Source organism: Sinocyclocheilus anshuiensis, unplaced genomic scaffold (assembly GCF_001515605.1).
Source record: "Sinocyclocheilus anshuiensis isolate Anshui unplaced genomic scaffold, SAMN03320099.WGS_v1.1 scaffold193, whole genome shotgun sequence".
NCBI lineage: Eukaryota > Metazoa > Chordata > Actinopteri > Cypriniformes > Cyprinidae > Sinocyclocheilus > Sinocyclocheilus anshuiensis.
The window spans coordinates 995837-1016726 of NW_015536468.1; the positions used below are offsets into that span (position 1 = coordinate 995837).

General features: G+C 38.1%; 1 protein-coding gene across 3 annotated transcripts in view; it reads left to right on the forward strand.

Annotated features, from left to right (window-relative positions):
* Window positions 1-20593, forward strand: part of LOC107694796 (F-box/WD repeat-containing protein 4-like) — a 29854-nt gene extending 9261 nt beyond the window's left edge. The window contains exons 7-10 of one of the 3 annotated variants that reach the window (XM_016494516.1): window positions 9399-9464; window positions 15986-16126; window positions 19470-19611; window positions 19692-20593. In XM_016494516.1, coding sequence (XP_016350002.1) covers window positions 9399-9464; window positions 15986-16126; window positions 19470-19611; window positions 19692-19826 — 484 coding nt within the window. In that variant the 3' untranslated portion in view covers window positions 19827-20593. The remainder of the gene's footprint in view (window positions 1-9398; window positions 9465-15985; window positions 16127-19469; window positions 19612-19691) is intronic. The other 2 variants (XM_016494591.1, XM_016494660.1) reach the window with 2 other exon arrangements.
* The last annotated feature ends 297 nt before the right edge of the window (window positions 20594-20890 follow it).

Genomic DNA, 20890 nt, shown 5'->3' on the forward strand with positions numbered 1-20890 from the left:
GCTGATGTTTTACAGCCACTTTTAACTAAATGTAAATAGACACCCCGTATTTTTTATTCCAGAGTAAAGGCAATTAATACAATTCATTTAAACTGAGCTACTTTAATACCATCTCCGAACTTTCTACCACGACTCTGCTGCTCTTCGGCTGGTTCTTCCCTGTATACGTTGATTGACAGATGTCTCGTCCAGTCAGCGGCGAGTAATCCCAAACCAATGGCCTGTCTCAAACTATACCTACCTCTTCCGGTTTGTCTGATTTGTCGTTGTGTTTTCTGACTTGTTATTTTGTTTTCGAATTTGTCATTGTGTTTTCTGACTTGTTATAATGTTTTCTGAATTGTTGTTGTGCTTTCTGAATTGTTATTTTGTTTTTTAGACTTGCATTTGCGTTTGTAATTTGTTATTTTGTTTTCAGAATTGTGATCTGCTTTGCACTTCTCGGCCACCGTACTAATGGCCTCTGATTAGCATACATTTTCGTCTCATCTCGAGGACACTGTTTTAGGACCTGGAATGACTTGTTCAGTTGGTAATGTGGCTCTCAGAGGAGAAAGCAACTCTTTTTCTTTTTTTTACTCAACTCTTTCAGTTGCTCTAATTGGAGCTAAAAAACAGTTTACATGGCAATTAACCTGCATGCTCTCTTTCATAATCACCATATGTAAACTTCTTAGCAAACTGTGTGATTAAGGAATAAGCAAGAGCTGTGTTATGGGTTTAAAAAAAATGAAGGTTTCATTCTTTATTCCGCCAGATATATTCCCATGTTCATGTTCATATTTACATATGAAATCTGAGTGAAATAGATGAAGGCAATACAATGGCAAACAAATTACTTTTCCTTCCAAATTTAATTGCTTAATTTGATGATGATCAATTAATTGCCTTTGAAGAAGTTATTATACACTACCTTTCAAAAGTTTGGGGTCAGAATGATTGAAAGAATTTTTCTTTTTCTTTTTTTTTTGCTGCAGTAAAGTGATCAATTGAGACAGTACAAAAAATTTATATTTCAAATAAATGCTCTTTTGAATTTTATATTCAAAGAATCCGTAAAAATGCGTAATGGTTTACACAAAAATATTAAGTGGTTATCGAGCAATATTAAGTATTGCATTTTTAACTATATAAAAATAAAAAACAGTTATTTTAAATTGTTATATTGCACAGTATTACTATATTTTTGACCAAATGAAACATAGCCTTGGTGAACAACTTTCAAAAACATTTAAAAAAGCCTACTGACCCCAAACTTTTGAACGGATGCATTTTTTATTGTATTCTTTGACTCTTTATTATATTACTATTATTTGTACAATTTTAATGTATTTTTACTAAACTATTTCACCTAAATATCACAGGCACTGGACATCGAATATCTGTTATCCTTCGGACATGCCATCCTTCACTCCTTGTATCTGTCTGACCCATCCCATTTCAAGTCTTTGCCGTTCCCTTTTTACCACTAGATGCAGAATTAGTAGGGAGCGCCTCTTGTGATAAATAGTTTCCTGTAGTGTCAGACATGACAGATTTTAACCGACAAGATGGGACTTGTTGAGTCTGGAAGAATCCATCCAGGCCTGGGTAACTCTAGCCAGAGTATATGAAAGGTATGTCGGCTACTCTTCTTCTTGCATATATCGCACACACATGCAGCACAGAGTCTGTCAGTTAGTTCATTAAGCTTGTTTGATATAAAGTGGGGTTTAGGTTCATCTGATTTTAGTTTGATGTCAGCACTTCAATGGAAGAGAAAGTAGAGAAGAAGTGTAATTGTTAGCCTGAAATGTGTAATTTGGTCTTGTTAATACCACATGCACATCTCACCGATCTTGAGAGAATTATGTTCGTTTAGCTTTTCGGACGTTGTTTAATTATAGTTTAGATGAAGAGGCCTCACTTGGATGATCAAATGCGTTTGTCCTCATTGGCCGATGCAAATTGCGCATAAATTTGTGTCTGTTCATCACCCAGGGAGTTTTTAAACATGGCTAATCAATGTCTTATGCAGGGAATCTAAACACAGATAGCAGATATTGATAATTTTGTGCTTCTTGTATGTTAGGATGGGATAGGCCACGTCACGTTGAACAGAAGCGCTCCTTCTATCGTACTGGCTCAAAGAGCACAGTACACACTAACTCAGTAGTCGCAATGAGCCCACAGCGACCAGGCAGGGAGGATGAAAAGGGACAGGGCGCAAGTGTCAGAAAGAGAAGCAACCCCGAGGAGAAGCGAGAAAGCCTTCTTTTTGGGGAGGCCTGTTTTGTTTAGAGTTGGTCAAGCACAACTACAAAGATGTTGCAGGGGTACTGCCTTTGAAAATTTCCAAAGAAAATGATTGTTGGATAAACCGCCCCCAAAATGCCACTCTCTGGCAAATGGAGGGAGCGTGACCTATGACCCTCAGTATGAAAGTACAGCGAGACGTACTCCTCTATACCACCCTAAGCTCACCCCGCCCCAATTTCACCCCCCTTTGCTCCACCTCATTCAAGCAAAAAGAGAGAGAGAAGCAGAAAAAAAAGTGAAATTCATGTCATTTATTTTGCTTCTCATCTCTCTCTTAAGGCTGGGAGGGCGAGCCGTGTCTTAGGAGTCAAGAATTCAATTAGTTAAAAAAGGGGAAAAAACAAGAAAGAAAGCAAGAAAAGAAAGAGTCTGCAACAATAAAGCGATAACGGACCGAATGTGCGTTCCCACACGTTAAATACAGGGCGCTTACTACTGAAAGCACAGCATGGGAGCTATAGCCTCAGACTGCAGGTGGTGTCCTGAATAATTGCAGTCAATATGCCCCTTCTATGCAGGCTTTGCACAAGCAGATCATTACACACATGCCACATACAGGTGTTCTCCAGGCGCATTTGAGATGGAAACTTTTGTTATTCCCTAAAACGCATTTTTGCTCAGAAGTTAGCTGGGGAGTTCAGCTCTGTGGCTGTGGTGTAATGCACGACTGACATAAAAGTTGACATAAAAGAACTGTTGACATAAAAGTTCATATACATTGTCACAGTACTAAAAGGGATCATATTTAACTTAAAATATCGTTTGTTGACAGTGAAAATTTTAAATCTGTTTTATGTCAGAATGCGTCAGCATTTTCCTAAGCAGCCTGTAGCTCCAGATGGAAATAACAGTACTAGCACAAGCGGCGCTGATCCAGGGCATCATAAATGGAGCCATAGGTCACACTCCCTCCGTTTGCCAGACTGTGACTGAAATGGTCAGAAATGCGACAAAAAAAAGCAACAATAATTTCAAATCTTCTTGGATGGAAAGGCAGGTAAATAAAGCGGTATCAGTTCGTTAAAAAAGTTTTCGGTAGTAAAACTTCTCTATGTAAAAACAAACACATGATGTCCAATTCAGAAACAAATTACTTTGTTTTTTTAATGATTAGTCAAAAAGATTCACATTCTCAAACTCTAGTCCGCAATTTGATTTAGATTTACTCAGTCATTGAATTGTTTAGAGCTCTTACTGAGTTCACAACTGATTCCCTTGTGATTCCCATTTTTCAGTCCGATTTTAATGAAACATGAACCATAATTTGTGGTTAAAGATAGATTGTCATAGCAAAATATTAATCATTCTGTAGCATAGTGAGGCTCAGTTGTAATTTGAATTTTCAAAGGAAATCTTTGTTTTAGACCAGAAGCCTGTTCACACCAAGCACAATAATTATAAACATAACTATATTAGCATTTACACCAATGGACCATAACATTCTGTTACTATACTATATAGTGTGTGCTGCATTTTTATCATCTGATACATAAAATTCTTGAGCTCTTTAAAGTCAGATGGATTCTGATTGGCTGTCAATGTTTTTATCTTCATCAGCTGGAAAAAAAAATCTTCTGAAAATGGTTCCAACAACTTTGTTCTTCTTTGTCGTTATGGTTATAGCTGTGGTGTGAACTTCCTATTATCTTGGAATTAGAATACTTATTAAAACTTTGTAGTTATTGTTCTAGTTAACATCGTTGGTGTCAACATGCATTAAAACTTTAAGGTAAATGGCATATTGGAGCCATAATATTTAACTTTTTTATGTTTATTAACTATTTCGTAATTTGTCAACAAAATTTGGCTCCTAATTGTTTAATTTTAAAAGCCTTTTATGGCTCCCTGTAATTTTTTATTATCTGTGTCCTGATAAATGTGTGATTTAATTAGTGGCAGGTGATGAGGTCTGCGTAAAGTAGCTGCTGACTTTCTCATGGCTTTTTTTGTGTGTTTTTTGGTCTAATTTGATGTGGTGCTGTTCCACTCGGCTAAGCAAAAGGTGGTGTATGGAATGTTCCTCTGACCTCAGATGCAGGGGACATGAACAGAAAGCCAAAAGGTCTGTGAAAACATCATAACCCTTTTAAATTCAAACATATTTAGGGACTAAGATGAAAGCACTCTAACATCCCCTTGAACAAAGCCAGGGGTCAGCTATAACAAATGAACAACATCCACTGCAAGGCCGATGCACGGGGGGTTAAACTCCCTTTGAACCCTGTCTTTACCCATGGGCCTTTAGGACAGGCTGAGATGCATTTGGGTCAATAGATTTATTTCACTGCGTTTAAAATATTTTACTCATTTATTATAATCATTACACAATTAATGACAATTTAACTGCCATATTTTTAATTTAGGATTATTTGATTCTCTTTTTTTTCATTCTTTCTATTACTTTTTAGATAAATAGTAGTAGAAGTTGTGATATTTAATTGATGTGATAACTTAATTTGTTAAAAATGATTCCCTACTGCTGAGAGAGGACATTGTAAGGCAGTATTTGAGTCTCCTAATTAAAACTCTAACTAAAAAGTCTTTACACTAGAAACAAAAGGTTACCGAAAATGATAACATTTAAATTAGGTGGTTTTATGCAAGAAAGTATTATTTAACAGCTAAATACATTAATTTATACCAAAAAAATTAATTTATGTTGGTTAAATCAAGTAGAAATGCTATTTAAAGGGGTCATATGATGCGATTTAAATGTTTCCTTTCTCTTTGGAGTGTTACAAGCTCTTGGTGCATAAAGAAGATCTGTAAAGTTGCAAAGACTAAAGTCTCAAATCCAAAGAGATATTCTTTATAAAAGTTAAGAGTCAACCACGCCTACCTAAAACGCCTCGTTCTAACACGCCCCCACATGTCTACGTCACGATGTGGGAAGATTTGCATAACGGCACCCAAATGTTCACGCAAAGAAAGAAGGCGTAAGTTTTATTCTCGCTGTAGTATTGTTGCTGCCGCCATGTCGTGTGTTTCGTTGTGAAAGCGAAACTACTTTGCTTGGCCTTACAAAAGAGGACGATATCTGCTTCGTCATGCCTGGAGCTGATCCGTGCTGGTCGCTGAGGGAGTCCAGCCCGGAGTCGTCACATGTGGTTGCCGCAAGCCTGCCGGCCACTCCTTTGTCGAATCCACCGGCCATGCCGTTCTCAAGCCCTCCGCTCACTCTAGCCCTCCGTGTGTTTCGTTGTGAAAGCGAAACTACTTTGTTTGGTCTTCCAAAAGAGGACACGACTAGAAATCAGTCGTTAAGTTGTATTTACAACACTGTTCCAGAACACTTCAACCCAAATATTCAGATGTGTGCAACTGCTGAACTACCAGCTGGTTAGAACTGGTAGACCACCATGGATCAGCTTCTATTTAAAAAAGAACAAAAAAAAAAAACAGCTTGACTACTTGACTTATTTTTCTAGTAGGTTTGCTTTATTTTGCTTGGATGTAAAGCTGTGTACACAATATAATGTGACATAGAAAGCCATATAGCATTTTATAATCACACTTTGGAAAAACTGAACGACTGTCATACTGCTGAAAATAGAAATATATTTTTATACTGTTAGTAGCATCTCTATTTTGAATTAATTTATCCTGAAAATTGTCAAAGTTTTTACTGTTGTTTTTGTCATTTCTATGAACGTTTCGGTGTACTACTTTATTTTTACACTACCTTTCCAAAAATTTGACGTCGTTGACGTAAGATTGTTTGTTTTTGAAAGTTTCTTATGCTCACCACAAATTAATTTATTTGATCTTAAACAGTAATATTTTAATATTATTTCAATTTAAAATAAGTATTTTCAATTTTAATATAATTCTAAATGTAATTTATTCCTGTGATGGCAAAGCTGAATTTTCCAAAAGCTATTACGCTAGTCTTCAGGTTTACATGATCCTCTAGAAATCATTCATTGCACCGATTTGGCGCTAAATAAACATTTATTATTATTATCAATGTTCACCACAGTTTTCACTGTTTAATATGTATGTGGAAACCATGATACAAAAATATATAAATGATAATAATAATTCTTTCATTCTTTCAAAAAAATCTTACTGAACAATAGTTTACATGTAGTTTGCATTCCACATACAAATAAACAAGCAAAAATATGCAATTATGTAACAATAATTTTAGTTCTATCTTTTAAAAAATATCCCATTATATCTCCGTGGTACGCTCAGCACATTTCCAGTGATGTGTGCATTTTGGTACGAAAAGTGCTTTCGGTGGTCTTGACCCAATACGCGTGGTTGCTTGTGTTGGTTTGGCCCTAACAATGTTGTTACTGTGGAGTTCTTCTCCCAGCAGGGGCTGAATTAAAGTTTGTGTGACCCCAGCACTAATTTCATGCTGCACAGTTCCTCGAATAATGATGTCAGCTGATTAGGTTACCAAAATGGTTGTGTTGGCAGTGAACCCCTGACATGTTCTAATGATCCTGAGGTGTGCTGGGTTTTTTGGGGCAGAGGAGTTGGGGTTCGGGGTGGGCAGCGTGGGCTGGGGGCTTTGGAGGGAGATTGTCCGTGCTCTTCGGTTTAGAGGGGGGCATAAGGTCGAGGGAAGGTGGAGGCACATTAGGCGAGAGAGAGGCTTTGACCTTTTACAGCTATAATATCACTAGGAGTTCCTTTCAGATCAATCAGAACTTGTCTGGATGTATTTAACAATGTATTTAATTGTGGTGTTCTATTTTTCTCCTTTTCGCTCCCTTCCTTGTGTTTTTTCACAATCGGACTCACTGAGGGATAAGTAATTGAAGTAATAGAGAGTAATAAGGGCTGGGAAGAGAGAGCTTTGGCCTTGCCCCTATTGTATCTTATGTCACACGGGTTCAAAGGTCAGGCAGCCTGCATATTCTATTAGGGCGCACGGCCTTCATTGGGGCAAATGAGTTTACCCAACAGTAATTAAAATGCCAGCACTGGCCAGGTGAGCTGAAAATGGTTGATGGGCCACCGCTAACTGGGTTGACAGCTGCCATGGCTGTCTTTGCCAATATGCTTGGGCCCTCAATGACCAAACCAACTGAAGCCATCACAGACGAGAGCACGTGTTCCCTCAACTTTACTAGCACGCTCTCTCTCTTTCTTTCCGCCTTTTTCACACCAAAAATGGCTTCGCATTTTGCTCACATATCTCAGTTTCTCAGCGTTATCATGTTGTATCTTAAAAAACTTGTTAGGTTTTTGTTTGGTACTAATTTTATGATCAATTGTTATGTTTTTACCTCATCAAATATTGAAATTCTGTTCTGAAAGCAAGTACACCTTTTCATTCAAGTCTAAAGGCCTGTTCACACTGAAAACGATAACTATATTAGCGCCCACACCAATACACGGTAAGCGCACACTGCAGTTTTATCATCAATTAGGGTGAATTCTAGTGTTGGACGATATGCTCCATAGTCATATCATCCTATTGTTAGCCCATGAGATACACTGATACATGATATTATCGTGTAAATTTATTTAATTATTTACTTAGTTTCATGGCCGGAGAGTGAACCAACTCCAGGGTACGACTAAAAGTAGCCTACACATTATATCTTTTTAGTCAAGTAGCATATGGATGTTCTAAAATAGTTTAATATGACTGAATTTGTGTTTAACATGATGCCAATTTAATAGAAACATTGTAAGTTACTAATTTTAATTCATTTCATTATTAAAGCATTAGCCTCAGGCGATATCTCTGACTATCGTTGATACACAATACTATCGTCTTATCAGCACAACCCAAGTGAATTCTGATTGGCTATCAACATTTTTATTGCTTATCAGTTGGAAAAATTGTTCTGAAGTGATTCCAGCAATATTGTTCCATCATTGTAGTTGTGGTATGGACTCTGTTATTCTTTTAAATGTAGAAAGATTTTAGAACTGTGTGTTTATCATTATGGTTATCGTCCTTGGTGTGAAAAGGCCTTAACAGACCGACTCTCTTATGTGTGTTTGTGTGTGATTGAGATGAAGGGTCACTGTCCCTCTGTTTTTGTGCTGGGGGTTTGGAGTTGGACACCAGGCGCTACAGAGCTTATTCACACAGGCTGGTTGTTAATTTGAGGCCACACTGGTATTCCATTGTGAAGCCCGTTTCTTTGGTTGATGTTAGTGGGGGGGCATAGAGCCTGCTCTTTCTCTGGGTTTTCTCTAGACGTATGAAAGTATGTGAGAGAGGGAGATGCTTTGTGATTCGTGTAGTTTTACGTGCCTCTCGCGTGGTGCGTCAGTAAGCATTCGCTGCGAGGCACGTTGACGCCACACACACTTTACATAGTTGGCACAGAGACTGAGAAAGCATTCTGTCAATGAAAGAGACCATCCCAGCAGGGCATTGTAGGAATACCTGAGTGCTAAAACAGGCACATTCCTGTGTGTTCACTAGTGTGAGGGCCCTATTGTTCAGCTCACCTCCGAACACAATGCAAGGAGCAGGAGAGCCTTGAGCCTCGCCCGCCAATCCTAGCTGTCCAGGAGGGCTCTAATCCCTGACTATCACGCCGGTCAAAACTGCTGCGCTCACACACCCGCCCACCCATACCTGCTCGACTAATTTCAACCTGTCACCCAACTAAAAAGGGGGCATCCGAGTGTTTTTGTTTAGTTTTTCCCCCTAGATGTCTCGTGAACGAAAACACATCTGTGAACAAATCCGCTGTCTCAACATACCCTTCAGCCACACTTTACACCTCGCTACGCTCCATTCGCTTTTCAAAATTAGTTTTTAATGCGCTGTGTGTATTCTCTCCAGGAGCCAAACTATTACTCCACTGTTACGTCACCTGCTCAGTATTTAAATGCTAAAAGCATTAAATGCTGGAACAAAGATTATTTGAGAAAATGTTCTAGAAAGCACTGAAGACTCTTAATCACATATTTGTATAGATTTTGTAAAGGTGTATTAATAATAATAAATACAAAGCACTACTCGCTCTCTCTTTCGGCTTATTCCCTTTATCAGGGGTCATACAAAGTACTAATAATAATAATAGTATTATTAGTAGTAGTAGTACTTTGTATGACTTTGTACTTTTTTTTAAATCGTTATTTTGCAATCATTACTAAAGATCTTTATATCTTTGCAGCAATTTTGTGACAGGAACAGCCTGCTGTGAGAATTTTGCTCCTCTTCGAATCTGGGACACAGAAAGGTATTTTGTTTCTACATGGTTATTTAAATATTTTGTATTTTTTTCAGATTTATTTTGTAGTAATATTTATTTGATCTATAGAACCTGTTGCTGGAACATGTTCCATATGTTCCATTTTTTTTACTTTTGATTGTTGTAATGCATTTTTGTTTTGTCAGCATATTGTGCAGAGTTTTTACATCTTTTAAGTTTAAAAATATAAATATCATTATCATTATTATTTTACATAACTAATTAGAATTACGTGTTATGTGTAAATTGATAGCCATAAAATTATTTAGTGTTTTCCACTCCCTATCGAAATCACCATTAGATTTTAAGTTAGATCTTAGTTATGTTTAAATGCACAGGCTTTCATAGCAACATTCAGTTAAGTGTGGTTTCTACATGTATAAAGCTCAAAAATGTATGAATTCTAATGTGTTACTATTTGAAACTGTAAATTTCACACAAAGTGAAAGTAGAACCTTATCATGATGATGGAAGCTGCTCCATTATCCCTTCAACTGAGTTTTTCTCTTTGGGAAGTTCAAAGCTGACTTAAAAATTCCTGTCATGAAAGGCCAGGTTTAAACCTGATACAACCTGACTGGTTTCTGTAATTCCCCAGCTTTACCTGCTGAATTCAGCCTGCTTGCATGTTGTCAGTCTAAGGAAAGTAAAAGAGGAGGATGGGCAAAATTGCGGAGAAGGAGTAGAGGCGATTCCAGACAAATTTCCCTGGGAATCACATGTTCTATGGAACACCGGAACACAAAAGTTGAGCCAAGATTAATGTGACCCACTGATGTGGCTGCATTTGATCTGTGAGGCGCAGGTAGCCAGTGTCAGCTTGATGGACACGTGGGCTGGCCGGATATCAGAATGCAGATGCACGCACAGGTAAACAGGCCGTTGAATCAAGTTAGATTCACTACAACCCTGTTAAACTAGGAACCAATTAAGGTTACACAGAGGTGTGACAGTCAGTGAACAGGCAAGAGTCTTTGTTGAAACAGCAACAAAACAACAGTTTTTCAGAAATTGAATATATCGTCAAGACGTTTGGGCTTGGTGAGATTTTTTTTATGATTTTGAAAGTCCCTATATGCTCACCAAAGCTGCATTTATTTAAACTGTAATAACTGTATATTATTACAATTAAAACAACTTTTCTATTTCAGTATGCTTTAAAATGTAATTTGAATTTTTAGCAGTCATTACGCCAGTCTTCAGTGTCACATGATTCTTCTAATATGCTAATTTGGTGCTCAAGAAAAAAATAATATTATCAATATTGAAAATGATTGTGCTGCATTATATTTTTGTGCGAAAACAGTGTTACATTTTTGAAGGATTCTTTGATGAATAGAAATCGTTTGTAGCATTGTAAATGCCTAAACAATTTAATGCATCCTTAATAAATAAAAATATAAAGCGTTCAAAAAATCAGACTGCCCCAAACTGTAATAATATTTCACAATATAGCTGCTTTTACAGTTGTTCTTTGAAAAGAAAATACAGTAAAAACAGTTATACTATGAAATATTATTAGCCTTGAGCATAGAGACTTCTTAAAAACATAAAAATTCTAGATCCCAAAATTTGTGTATATACTATATATAATTAAAAAAATATACTGTATGTATTAAAATATATATATATATATTAATATTGGCTTCAGTTAATATTTTATTACATTCAGTTTTACTTGCATAAGAAGTTGTTTCAGTAGATTTTTTGTCACACATTATTGGATCAGTTTTACGTGCAAAATAGGTGCATTTTATCACTGAGAGCATTACCTGAGTGTTAAGTGTCTCAGGAGCGTTCAGTGACCTGTCCTGGAGTGAGTCGTGTTGTCTTTCCTTCTGTCTTTGTGTAGCTGCACTAGGGTCAATTGTATCCTGCCATAATGTGTTCCCGTCTAGTAATCAGGTGCACCTTGTGTGAGGAGCACAAAGCCACCAGTCACAGGGGGCTGAGAAACTGACTGATGAGTGGAGGGGCTGGGGGTGACAGGGAATGGGGGCTGTGTGTATGTGTGTGTGTTCCTATGTCTCCCTTTTTAACATTTCCCAGACGGGCCACCAGCATAACCCTTAGACGACCAGCACAAACATGAGACACATTAGAGCGCTTACATTTACCTCAATCATAGACGACACTAGAACAAACATCCAACCTGTTTGCCACAAGAGTGTTAACTGTACTCTGTAATGTCAAGATTTGTTTTAAGTTCAGCACAAAACTACTTGTGTTGTCACGTGTACATTTTGTTTGTATATACAGTAGTGTTAAAAAAACAACACCCCATAACCTGAGAGAGAGAGAGAATTCCTGATGTTTTTTTGAGCCGGCTACTTCAAGTGCAACTGGCGAGAGCCGATGACATTTTTTAACATGTTCTTGAAAGATCGGGGTGTATTTTTTTTTTTTTTAGCAGGGCCTGTTGACTGGATGGAGGAATAATAGAGAGGACGTGTACAGGCCAAGATCACTCAGACCCTCATGTCTCAGAGTACCAGCTGACCAGCTGCTTAAACTAATTACAGCATTATGAGGGAAGTAAAGAAGAGAGTTTGAGTATGAGGGACATTGAGATTTCACAACTGTTAGCCAGCACTCTAGTAGCATGTTGTCTTCTATGATGTCTTTTAAGTAAAGCGCTTGATAAGTTACTTGATAATCATCAGGCTGAAGACAGACAATCCACAGACACCAAACAAGCAGACATTTTATTGTTTTGCCAAAATGGATCGCAATATTGCTTTAATGTAAATGTATTATTAATGTAAATTTATTAAGTGATATTTACTTTTTAGAATGCAAAGGGTGCAAAATTGATCAAAGCACCAAATGTGATTAAATAAGTCCATTATTTTTTCCAGTTCTTTATAAATATCATGCAAAAAAGAGTTTCATGATTGGTGAGACAAATGAATGGCTAAATTTTATGTAACAAAAAGTTTAATTTAGACCTTGAATATGCATTAGGTTGTCTGTGCCAACTTTTCATTCAACTTTCATTATAAAGAAATTGGAAACATTTCCAGCTTCTCAGAATTTCTGACTCTGCCCTGGACATGGCAATTATGTTCTTTCTTTAATGTCTTTCTCCTCTTTAAAGGGAAAAAGTCTATGATCAGCCGGAGTCAGGGGCACACAAGTGGTGCTTTAAAAGGACCCCTAAGTTTCATGGGGCTCTTGCCATCAAAGAATCTCACAATTGGGCAGAAATTCTTGACATTTTTTCTCTCAAAGAAAAGGGTTAAATGCCTGGATCCTACCAAGAGCTGTGTTATACAAATTGCAATCTCATTGTTTTTAAGAGAACGCGTGTGACATTTAAAAGTCTCCATTGTCCTGTTCCATGGCATTCTTTTTTTTCTTTTCCTCTTTGCTGGTGGTTATTTCGACTGTGGGCTAAATTGGCTGACATGCAGACGGCGCAATGCGATTTCTGTTTGTTTTAGGCCCTGAAAACCTCAGCAGGGCTCTTTATGTACCTGTCTCACATCCTTTCAGGGCGCTGACTGTTTCCCATAGCTTCCCTGTGCCAGTTTACCCTCTACACTTAACCTTACAAGAGCGTTAGCTCAAAATGACCTTTTCCTGTGGATCTAACACCCAAAGAAATGTCTTCAGCATTGCCCTTTTTCAAAATCCATCAATTCATTAAAGTTCCCTTTCATAAAGTGTGTGTGTGTGGCCCAAATGGTCAAACAGAGACAGAGGACTGTTAAGGAGGCCAGCCCCACCATTTTTCTTGATGGCCCTGAGACCATAACTCATGACTAATTACGAACACATGCCATTCTTTATAGTGCAGAATAGGGATTTAAAAACTCCCAAGCAATATCAGAACATAAAAAGGAAGGACCTTTATTTGCAACCGTCTTTAGGGCTGTTGGAAAGTATGTTTGTTTTTAAACAAATATGAAGTTTTAACTGCGTTATTTAAGTAGTCGGTGGTCCTTTGACAAAAAGGCAAGTTTAAAAGCCATTTGAATATTTTGCTTCTATAAAGACTACAAATATACATTATAAATATATTTTATATGAAACCGCAATTGCAGAAGACCATAGATATGCTTGTATGTAATAATTGTTTTCTTTCTTACAATTTATATATGCTAAATACATTTTAAATTATTAAATGTATACAAATTGTTACATTTTATTTTGGTTACTAATTTATTATAATTTTTATTTAATTTAATTTATATACTATGAATTAATTTCAAGTTTATTAATTTATAATTTATTAAATAACATGTCATTCTACTTTTTAACTGCCAATAAGAGTGTGTTTTGTGTCTGTGTTTTGCCAATGCATTTTGCTATATTTAAATTCATTTAAATTTTCTGCAGATTTTCTAGTAAAAAAAAAAAGCTACAAATTCTGTGTGGGTGTGTGGATGAATATTGCAAGTACTGAGTGCTGTTTTTGCTTGAGCTTAAATATATCCAGGGGTCAAAGAGGATTAGGTTGAGGTCAGTTGCTCTTTGAGGAACGCTTTAAAAGGATGTAGAAAATAAAGCTTTTTCCCTCTAGTTTTTCTGTCTGTTTGTTCATGTGATCACTTTAGCAGATTGCAAATATCACAGTTGCCCCTGACAAGTCTGTTAGTGACCTCTAAGCTTCCACATGTCTGAACATTAGACGTCTCTTTCGGCAAGAGCTGCGAAAAAAGCCACGATAGGGCCCCACTTATTGTTACGTAATTTCTAGTTTTGCTCGTTTAAAGGAGGAGAAGGCAAACCACCTTTGTTTGGCAGCCTTTGAGCCACGTTCGAGAGGGAATGCTGGAGGACACACTGTATGTATTACTCCACTGGGACGGTCGCTCTCATGTCTTAATTAATCTGTCCATTTCACCTTCTGACCTTAATAAAACGCGTGCCATCACTCTGCTAAATGACTCCTGTACTCTTGAGTTTAAATCGAAGATCAGTTTTTTCTTAGCAGCCCTCTAACCTTTTTTCACTCAATCAGAAGCTCTCGTCGAACCAACCGTGATCAGACGACGTTTGGAGAAGGGACAGTCTCGCCACATGTTCCCAAACAGATCAGACGCTGGAAGAACAAGGTCACCTGCCATGCAGATGCAGTAATTTAAAAGATTATATGGTTATCCTCCATCCTGTAATCTTCACAGGTTCTCTCTAAAATGGGAGAGAAAACATGGGACGCATAAAAAAAAAACCTGTGACCTAACAATTTAAGAATCCTGGGTGTTTGCTGTTGTACTTGGAACAGTGCTATTACTGGCTTTAAAATCAGAGCACAGATGTGAGGACTTCTTTTACGATGCTTGTTTTTCTCACTTCGTGCTTTGACATTTGCAGAGCGTCCCAGGCAGACGTCGGACGCTCTCTCTTTCTCTCTCTCTCTTTCTCTCCCGACCTGAGTTTACACAATTTCCTAAAGCACTTAAAAAAGAAATATCTGATGCAAATTGCATGTTTTGCAAACAAATGTTTTGCATCATTTAATTGATTGTCTTCATTGTTCAGCACTGTCATCAGTTCAAGTTGTTGCCAGCGTGTTATTTTAGCAGCAAGGGGTAAATGATGGGTATGCAGATGCCCGAGGGGCTACAAGAGAGTTTGTCTTTAGGCCCACCAGGGTCTTGGCCTTTGGTTCTGTGGGACTATCTCTTAAAGAGCCTGTGTCTAAGAAAGACCCCCTTGTCTCCCCCAGAGCGAAGGTTGGGGATTACCAGTCTGCCCTCGGTGAACAAGCTCGCAGGAGACCTCGAACGTGGGGGGTGGTCGCTATGGCCATTGGGCTCCCCTAAATGGTTGCTAGGGACCAGGTATCAAAGGTCCACAAGTCGCACACAGTCACGGTCATGGAGGGAATTAAATAGCAACAAAGAAATTGTGATTCTACAATAATCTGGCCTCTGCGGCGCGGGTGGGGGCGGAGGGCGCCATGGACCTGTTGGGTCTGTGATCATAGGAGCGTGGTGCTAGTCCCGACACCCCCCACTTCTACCCTCAATCTCCTTTCTTCCACTCCTCGCTTATCTGGGAACATACCTTATGGCCAAACTAAGCTGCTTTAGCAGCCCATTCAAAGTCAGAAAGGTGTTTACTTTTTATCTCTTCATCCTAAGACTTAATTTAGCTTTTGTGTGGTCCACGGACATTGGAAACGCGCAAGTATAGCGGGATTTGATGGTAATAAGAGATTAAGCGAGCAAATGAAGCCGTTTTGTTTGAAATTAGATCCTTATTTACTCCGAGATGTTAAGACTGGGAGATGTTCCAATCTCAGCAAGTAAACACGACCTGTTTTATGAGCCTGCCAGTCACTAAATCGCTTTGATAAAACTGATACTCAGACGATGAGACGCAGATGACCTCACTTGTCCAGTCGCTCTCTGGAATGATTGGCCTCCAGCAAGTTTGCGTAATTCCGTCTCGGCTGCTTTTTAAGTTGTGGTCTGTGTTTTTATTAATGTGTTAATCTTCCTCAATGAGGTTTGACAGGGTATAATCTGCAAGCTTCTTCTCTTATCTCTTTCTCCCAGGTGTCACCTGGTGTCGTGTCTCGGTACAGAGTTCCGCCATGGCGCAGGTGTGTTGGACATCGCCTACGAGTCTCCCTTCCAGCTCCTCACCTGTGGATATGACACTTTCATCCGCTATTGGGATTTGCGTGTCTGCTCCAGGTACTGCCCAGTTCTGGGAACCTCCAGCGCCTTGCCGTTACGATTCGAGTTAAATTAGGCTTAGTTCTTACATTGACCTGTGCTGTCAGCAGATTTGGCCTTGTCTACTGAGACTAATAAAGTTAGCCGATACGTCTCGGAGAGCCTGTGAGGAAGATTAGTGTTCTCTGTTAATCTAATAAGCCCTCCTGCGCATAGAGTACCGTTTAGATAAAAAAGAAGCCAGACTTGAGCCTCCTCTTGGGTCTGTGGACACAATTGTTCCTCTCAGAGATTGAAAAGGACCCCCTCGTCGAGAGAGGCTCTTGCGGCGGGACTCTCACCCACCCAATTCCACGCCGGTTGGTGGCCATATTGATGTGGCGCGGCGCGTCTCCAGGACAACGGGGTGGGTGCTGGGCATCAGCGAGCCGCTTGTGGGGTGGACTGGGGCTCTATGTAGGGCTTTGGGGAGGGGGGGATCCTCACAATCGCATATGGGCAGTCAAGTAACACAAATCAGAGGTGATTGAAAGAGGGCCCCGGAGAGTTTGGGGAGGGGCAAATGTCCCCTCTTAAGATATCAATAATTCACAGTAAGACCAGTCAGGACTCAATATGTGGTACGTCTTGATTCAAAGCGGTTAGTCATCTGAAAGTCGTCATCGTCTATAAAAAGAGTGCACTTTAATTCACTTGTAGAGTAAACTGTACATGATGGGTAAGTGTGTGAAACTAATTTTTAGATTAATTTTGAATAATTGAGGAGGATGTGTGCACGTCTCTTGAGTTGAATTTGATTGCTCAGCACGTTGCATATACAAGGGGTTAAAAATGGGAGACGTGAGATGACGGATTAGTTTAAGCACAAACTTTTCGATTTTTTTTAATGCTTAAACTCCATTAAAGATACCTAATATTTATTATATTAGCCGCCTAATATACTTATTTTTATAAGTCATAATTCAATTTTTTTTAATGCTTAAACTCCATTAAACATGCGATTTATCGTGCAGCCCTAATAATATTATATATTATATACATGACTTCAATTATAATTTGATTTATTTACGTGACAAGAAAATGAACAGGATTCCTAACATGATGGAAATAAAGAGATGGAAATAAAATATATACAGTATATAAAGAGCTGCACTCTAAAGTATTGAGAATTAGCTTACATGCCAGTTTGTTACATTTTCTTATTGTCATACTCATTTCTGTACTTTTATCAAACATAATGGAATGTTTTTTAATGAAACAAACCAGCTAACAGCATAAAATATTACATTTATAAAATTAATTGCTAATACTTGATGCTAGAGTTGTTGTTTTCATTTTTAAGTAATAACTAATTTTAATTTCAAGGTACACTCTCACAAAAATGTGCAACAATTGTACCTTAAGAGATGCAACTGCTTGTCAATGGGTCACTTCCCTGAAAAAAGGCCATCTTATTTACCCCTATAATGTACGTACTTAAAGGTACATATTAAGGTACTAATATGCACCTTTTATGGGTGGATAAGGTACAAAGATGTCTCTTTAATGGTTTTCCCCAAGTGACAGGCTGTTGTACCTCTAAAGGTAACATTTTGCACTTTTTCCTGACAGTGTATTAAACTGTATTGTGAATTGTTGATTGTATATGATTAAATGTTCTGTGTAAGAGGACTGGCCCAGCCCACGTTTAAGGTTTTTGTTCCTCTGTGTGAGCGCATGTGTGTACACTTGTGCAGCACAGCAAGATGCAATCCAGACATCTCCCGCACGCTTCTGCTGCCCTGCTGTCTGCCACACGGCCCAGCCACACTCCCTCTCCATGATTTATTCAGCACTTTATAAGTCATAATTCAATTTTTTTTAATGCTTAAACTCCATTAAAGATACCTAATATTTATTATATTAGCCGCCTAATATACTTATTCTACTTATTTTTTTGTTAATATAATATTTAGGGCTGCACGATAAATCGCATACGATATTTAACGCGCATCTTGTCAGAAAAGACGGTCCATGATTTATTCAGCACACCATTAATGGAGAATTGATCTCTATTGGCTCAGCACACGCGCAGACACTTGCCCTGTCCTTCCCTCTATTTTTCTCGAGCTGCTCTAAAACAAGAAAGCTCCTTTCCGTAAACAAGGGATGAGGTTTCACCCTTGTGGCCTGCCAGCACAAATAAGACACTCGCCCTTAAGCCGCGCAGAGAGAGCTAGCCATGGTGGCTTTGGCCCTCTGCTTTAAGACCGGTGTAATATAGCGTGCCAATGGCTGGAGTTGTGGTGTAACTATGGACTTCAGTACTTCAGAATGTGTCTAAATATGCATAGCTGTACATTATATGTTCATTTCAGTTGAAAATTTGATTCAGTGATTTTATTTTTTGTGTGATTTCCATTATGATAATCCTAGCTGTAATTATAAGGGAACATGAATAACCCATTGTTCTTTAAAAGGACAGTTCATCCAAAAATGAGCATTTTGACAAGATTTACTCACCCTCATGTCATTCCAAACCAGTATGACTTTCATTCTTCCAGGGTTATTATAGTTATATACTAAAACTAAAACAAAAAAAATAATAATTTTGTTACTTGAAAGCAACATTTCTCATTTTCATTTAGGTTAACTTACTAAAACAACTAAAACTAAAACTGAAATAAAAATGGATAAAAACTATATAGGCATATTAAAAAAAATAAATAAATAAAACAAATTAAGACTAATAAAATTGACAAAAACAATACTATATCTTTAAAAGTAAAATGAAAACAGAAAATAAAAATACGATAAAAACCTGTAATAGTTTTTCACTGATACTAAAATAACTGCTTTCTTCTGTGGAACACAAAAGAAGATATTTTGAAGAATGTCATGTTGCATAAACTGTTTAGACTAGTCTTAACAAGTTAGTCATCTAATTTTTTTTCTTCAAGACTGGTCATAACTTTTTAAATTCAGTTATGAAAAGGTAGATTGGTCTTATTTGTATTGGAAAAGTAAGACTGATTACCCCTTGGCAAATGCTAGTTGGTCACACAAGTTCTTAAGGCACAGTCTTAACATGGTGACCAAGTTTATGCAACTGGCCCCTGGGACTGTCAAGCTCCAAAAAAACAAACAAAAGCATTATAAAGGTAGTCCTTTCAACAGCTTTGTGTGAAGATCAGACCACAGTTTAAGTCATTGTTCCCTGTAAATGCTCTCCTCTGCTGTAGCTCTTAAAACGCATGTGCACTTCTGCATATTTAATAATTTGGTCAACTTAAGGACATTATTATTTGAACTAGCCTATAAAGCAGTATATTTGTAGAATATATTTGTAGCAGCTGATCAATATGATTTCCCTTTCTAACAGGAGATGTGTGATGGAGTGGGAGGAGCCTCATGACAGCGCTCTTTACTGTATAAAGACAGACAAGAATCACATGATTGCCAGTGGTTCATCATACTACGGAGTAGTCCGCCTTTGGGACAAACGACAAACCCGCTGTTTACAGGTAACTGTGAGCATGTTTCACCTTTTTTCATTTGGTATTTTATTATAGTAATATTCATCTTTGTAATAATTGGTTGACAGATGTTCCAGTTGGCACCCACCACCAGCAGCCCAGTGTACAGCCTGTGCTTCAACACCACTCACCTGTACGCTGCCCTGGCCTCTGTCCTCTACTCCCTTGACTTCAGAACTGCAGCGTCCCAGTCCTGGAAATAACCATCCGTTAATGTTGCTTGAGACTTTAAGGCTCGTTCTTCATCTCCTCCAAGCCCTTAGTGATGGTCTTAGACCCTTAAATGGGGAAGTAGCCATCTTGCCTTTGGATGATCAGTGCAGCTAATGATACAGTTATGGCCTGGTGGATATTTCCCCTGTCACAGGCTCCTGAGAGCAAGCAGGGTTCACGACCTTCTGTGGCCCGAGTCTTAACAGACTTACCACATTGCCAGCGACCTCTGAGATGTCTAAAACAAACACTGCTCAGAGCTGCCAACACCCACTGAGGGGATGTATGCTAAACCACAGCACATATGATAATAGATACATTGTAACTGAAAGTATATTTTTCCAACAATGAGCCAATTAAACGTGTTTTGTTTTGTTTTTTCTTTGTACGTTGTCTTTTTTGTTCTCAGTTAGCCAAGGCTGGCTCTGAATTTCTTGGTCAGTTGTTTATATTGGTTCCATGCCTCACTCACACTTACAACATTTTATCGCTTATAGTTGGTCGCTGGTTTCATGTTGCTAGATGTCCTAATATTATCATAACTGTCCGTAGCTTTAGAAAATCTCGTCATAAATGGAATGTCTTTCTATGTTGACAAGAAATCAGTTTTCTTACTGCTAAAAATCAACATCCTGGAGGGGAAAGTGTTTGTATATAAATTGCATTCGTGTATAATGCATCATCATTATCAATGCATGAATCAAACTCTTGACAATTTTTGACAGTTTTTCATGCATCATTTTTTACCATGATTAAATGCTTACCGTAGCACTTCATCTTTCTGACACTTCACTACAGTATCCCACAAGAGACACGTGTGCGCCAGTGTCTTTACTCCTATTGGTAGTCATTGCATTGCTCATTTACATAATCTTGTCGAATCACTGGTCTCAACCACATACCATTGGCAGTGGTCATTGTTGTTGAACTGTCTTTGAAAATAAGGCTACGTTTACACGACAACGATGTAGTCAAAAACGGAAAAGTTTTTCCCTTGCGTTTTTAAAAAGTTTCACATATACACAACAACGTTTTTAAAACAATTTGCATTTAC